We start from the raw sequence: 4,736 nt of genomic DNA, 5'->3' as shown, positions 1-4,736 counted from the left end.
ATCCAGCCCAAATCCGATTGTAAATGATGTGAAGGGGAAGCAAAACTTGCGTGGAGTTAACTTCTAGCCTGCCTCCCCATGTTGAGGTGCTTGGCTGGACTAAGCCGCCCGCGGATCACATAAAGATCAATATCGACGCTTCTTTCATTGCAGGCACGGGTTTGGCCGCGCTGGAGCGGTTGGCAGGGATTGTTTTGGTGATATTGTCTTCTCAGCTGGTTGCCGTTTTCATGGATGCTCGGATGCAGAGAAAGCCGAAGTCCAGGCCCTTTCTTTCGGCCTTAACCAGGCTCGTAAACTGAATTTGAACAAAGTGCAGATGGAGACCGATTGCAACGCTGTTGTGGCCGCTGTGAATGATAGTAATGTTAGCAGGGCCAGCTGGTGGGCTTGTTATGAGAAATCTAAGGATATGATCAAGGAGTTTGGAGCTTGTTCTGTTTCCAAAGTCCATAGGAAGAGCAATGTGGCTGCGCATGAGTTTGCTGCCTATGCTAGAGTGAACGGGGATGTAATTGCTTCTGATTGTATTGTATTTGCTTCTGATTGTATTAGCTGATGTGCCACAAGCTTCAAAACATGTAATTGCTTATGATTGTATTTCAGACTTATTGATATGAATGAAGCTCTCCCTTTCCTTAAAAAGAGTTTGCTTGTTGGTCGGTGGGTGATGTGTCCGTGCTCGGCACCTTTGTATCTTACGATGGGTGTGGGTTGTGTGTGATGGTAGTGTGTGTTTGTTTGGCTTTCGTTTGTACTCGATGGTTGAAATTGGTGATGGTTACTTTATAATATAATAAAGCGGGGTAACCCATTTTGGGTAGCTTGTCGACAACAACGCTTACTTGCTCTGATTTTGATGTGATAAATTTCAGCCAGCCTCCAGCTGCGGGAGCTGCTCCCCGCTGAATCGTAGGCCGCTGCGAGGTGTCGTCAGGCCATGGCCACCAAGATGCGCAAGCTGCCGTCCGCCATTTTGCTGTTCCTCTTGGTCGCGGACCTGGGCTGGGCATGGGCGCTGATCCCTTCTCCCTCCCCCGCAGGCCTCTCCGCCAGGCGCTACGACTCCATCTTCAGCTTCGGCGACTCCTACGCCGACACCGGCAACAACCCCGTCGTCTTCGCCGCCAACTCCGTCTTCAACCTTGTCACGCGGCCACCCTACGGCTCCACCTTCTTCGGCCATCCCACCGGCCGCAACTCCGACGGCCGCCTCATCATCGACTTCATCGGTACGGAGCACCACCTCATTCCCCACTTCCCTCAACAAACTCTCCTGATCTGCGGCGAGAGAGGCTTTAGGTGGTAATAACTCAACTGGTCCGCTTGCAGCTCAGCGCCTCGGCCTGCCGCTCGTCCCGCCGTCCCTGGCGCACAACGGGAGCTTCCGCCAAGGCGCCAACTTCGCCGTCGGGGGCGCCACCGCTCTCGACGCCGCTTTCTTCCACGACGGGTCCGATCCCGGCAACAAGTTCCCTCTCAACACCAGCTTGGGCGTCCAGCTGCAGTGGCTCGAGGCTCTCAAGCCTTCTCTCTGCCGCACAACCCAAGGTTGGTGTATTCAGCAGCTAGCCGCGCTGCTTGCAGAGTGACAGGAAACTGAAACACGCGCCGTACATTTTTCTTCCGCTGCAGAGTGCGAGGCATTCTTCGGCAGATCCCTCTTCTTCGTGGGCGAATTCGGGGTGAACGACTACCACTTCTCTTTCCCCACCAAGAGCCTGCAAGAGATCACGTCGTCCGTTCCGGATGTGATCAGGACCATCTCCATGGCAATCGAGGTACCTACCTACCTACCTCGTCAACCTGCATTTCACCTTTGAAACAGAGCATGGTATTGATGCAGCTATGGCAATGGTGACAAAGGCTGATCAAGCACGGGGCGACGAGTTTCGTCGTTCCCGGGACGATCCCCTCAGGGTGCATGCCGCAGTTCACCAGCTACCTCGCCAAAGACGACCCCGCAGAATACAACTCCACCACCGGCTGCCGGGAAGATTACAACAACCTAGGGATGCACCACAACATGCTGCTGCAGGAGGCCCTGGAGAAGCTCCGGGGCAGGCACCCGGACGCCATGATTGTCTACGCCGACCTCTTCGGCCCCATCATGGACATGGTTGAGTCACCTCGCAAATATGGTAAGCCCTTTCAGAGCTGTTGTCTTGCAGCAGGTCAAGGTTGATGGTCGTCATTCTGCAGGGTTTGAAGAAGATGTTCTTACCAACTGTTGCGGAGGGCCTGGGGCACTTATCTGCGGCGACGAAGGTGCAAACCTATGTGAGAAACCGGCTACTCGTATGTTCTGGGATGTCGCCCACTTGACGGAGGCGGCTTACCGCTACATCGCCGATGGCTGGCTGGGTAGCATAGACTCCCCTGTGTTAGAGATATATTTGGGTTACATGTATTTGGTAGTTTAGGATTCCTACCTTATCTCTAGGAGAGGCGTCTTGCCCTCCAAGTCTTGTACTCAATATATACTCGCCCTCAAGGCTCAATAATACATCCATCATATTCCGCACCAAACCTCTCTCTCTTCTAACATGGTATCTATCGCAAGTCGATCCTAAACCCTAGCCGCTGCCGCTTCCGCACCCGCGCGCCGCCCCCGGGGCGGTCGGCCTCCATGACCGCCGCCGGGGGCTGCGCCGCCCGTACCTAGGGTTTGTCCGCCGGTCGCGTTGGCCGGCTGCCCTAGAGAGTCTTTTTTCCGATCCTTTGATCCGGATTTTCTCTCTCTTGCCGGTCGCTTTGATCGGCGTCTTCTTTTTGGTTTTTCGATCTATTTTTGATCGGTTTGCGTCGCCCACCGCCGCCGTCGACCCCGAGCGCCTCTACTCCGACCCTGGCGCGACCAGCCGGCCTCTCCTCCGACCCGGCGGCCACGCGCGCCGAGACGGCCCGTCAGGGCCAGCCACCGTCCGCGCGTCGGTCCGCCCGTCGCCCTGCGCCGGCCGTCACTGCCCTGCTACGACCGGGACACCTGCATCGTCCCGACCCGACGGCCTCGCGCCATGCGACGGCCAATCAGAGCCGTCGCTCGCGCCGGTCCGCCCATCGATCCACATCACCCGCCTCCGCCGCGTCTGCACGGCGGCCCGGTACCTCGCCGGCCTCGTCCTCGGCTGCGTTGGGACGGCTGCGTCAGGCTCATTGGCTGCCTCAACTCGGGCGCCGCTGCTCCATTGGTCCCTCGGGCCTCGCTGCCCGGGCACCGGCGTTGCTTTGGCAGCCCGGGTGCCGGTGCTGACAAGCTCGTCCACACGCCGTCCCACGCCGTCCGTCGTCGCCAGCTTCATCTCGGACTCCGCCGCCACCACGTCTCCTCCGAGCGGCGTCCCCGACCTCGCGCGCGATCAGCTTGATCATCCGCTCGCCGCCGCGATCCGCCTCATCTACGCCGCGCGACCGACCTGGCCCGTCGGTTACGCGCGCCTCCGCAGGTCCCGTGAAGATCGTCCCCGAGTTCAGCGCGCCTCTCCACCGATCGAGAATCGGGCTGCCGCTGCGTCGCCCCGTCGGGCCGCAGCGCCGCCGCCCCGTGGTTCTCCTCGCGGCTGCATCGACTCGTGCGTCGCCGCTGCGTCGCCCCTTCGGGCCGTAGTGTCGCGATACGCGGTCCCCGCCGCCGCCCCGAGGCCGTCCCCGCGGTTGCACCGACTCGCGTACCGTCGTTGCGTCGCCCCTTCGGGCCGCAGCGTCGCGGCCCGCGGTCCCGGCCGCCGCCCCGAGGTCTTCCCGTCGTCGCCCCGACCCGCCTGCCACCGCTGCGTCGCCCCTTGGGCCGTAGCGCCGCGGCCCGCGGTCCACTCCGCCGTCACCGTGCGTCGACCTCCCGTGGTATGCACCGCGCCGTCTCCCTTGGCGCGAAAACGCCACCGTCCGCGCTGGTCTTCGTCACGCTGTCAGGGTTCTTCGCCTACTTCGAGCACCGCCGCCGCACTCCTAACCTAGCCGCCGCCGCCGCTCTTCTTTGGCCGCCGCCGCGGCTACCTCCGTAGGTGCCGCCGCCGCCCGTCCACCCCACTTCGTCTTCGTCCAGCACCAGCTCGTCGCCAGCGTCGCCGTCATCTACCCCGACCGCTTCATCTACTCCGACAACCGCGGGCGGCATTGGCCCCACGCCGATTGGCGCCGCAACCGTCGTCGAGTCCTTCTCTCCTGGCCTCTCCGACCTCTTCGACATGGCGTACAGCTCGTGCAGGTCCCAGTCTACGCATGCCCGGTGCTGGCAACACCGCCGCGTGCCTTCGTCCACGACGTGTCCCCGGGCCTGGCAAGCCTGGTGCGGCGCTTCGTCAACTTCGTCTTCGTCCGTCTACGCATGCCCGGTTCTGGCAACACCGGTGCGTGCCTTCGTCTATGATGTGTCCCCGAGCTTGGCAAACCCGCCGCGACGCGTCGTCAACAACATCTTTTCCCCGGCGCACCCCTACTTCGACACTACTGCGCCCATGCTAACTCGGCGCTCCTTGCGCCTGCGGCTCCATGGCGACTCCCTCGACACCGGCTACCCCGACTCGACATCGACCACGGCGTTCTTCGCACGGCTACCTCGACCACGGCTACACCACCCTACGCTCTCGGCTACATAGACATCGGCACAAAGGGCTATCATCCGCTTGAGCAACTCGTCGGCTTCCTCTACAGTCAACGCGTCCGCGACGCGACACCGTCCGCGACGCTCCCGCTAGGACTGCGGGGGGATGTCAGTCCGTCGGCTGCTATTCTCT

At 61.0% G+C, this 4,736-nt stretch overlaps 1 protein-coding gene across 1 annotated transcript; it reads left to right on the top strand.

Annotated features, from left to right (window-relative positions):
• The first annotated feature begins 840 nt into the window (after positions 1-840).
• On the top strand, positions 841-2,423 carry LOC109756981 (GDSL esterase/lipase At5g45910). Its single transcript, XM_020315812.3, has 5 exons — positions 841-1,232; positions 1,333-1,551; positions 1,636-1,781; positions 1,865-2,141; positions 2,203-2,423. Exons 1-5 carry the CDS (start codon positions 941-943, stop codon positions 2,421-2,423), a joined length of 1,155 nt encoding a protein of 384 aa, XP_020171401.1. The 5' UTR covers positions 841-940.
• Positions 2,424-4,736: the final 2,313 nt, after the last annotated feature.

Source organism: Aegilops tauschii, chromosome 3, assembly GCF_002575655.3.
Source record: "Aegilops tauschii subsp. strangulata cultivar AL8/78 chromosome 3, Aet v6.0, whole genome shotgun sequence".
Classification (NCBI taxonomy): domain Eukaryota; kingdom Viridiplantae; phylum Streptophyta; class Magnoliopsida; order Poales; family Poaceae; genus Aegilops; species Aegilops tauschii.
Note: the sequence above shows the minus strand (reverse complement) of the source record. Positions and strands in the feature narration are given on the sequence as shown.

Excerpts from the sequence above, each read along its gene's own strand:
- LOC109756981 (XM_020315812.3), top strand. The coding sequence starts at position 941 with ATGGCCACCAAGATGCGCAAGCTGCCGTCCGCCATTTTGCTGTTCCTC. Across the intron at positions 1,233-1,332 it reads CCTCATCATCGACTTCATCG|CTCAGCGCCTCGGCCTGCCG; the intron begins GTACGGAGCACC and ends GTCCGCTTGCAG. Across the intron at positions 1,552-1,635 it reads TCTCTGCCGCACAACCCAAG|AGTGCGAGGCATTCTTCGGC; the intron begins GTTGGTGTATTC and ends CTTCCGCTGCAG.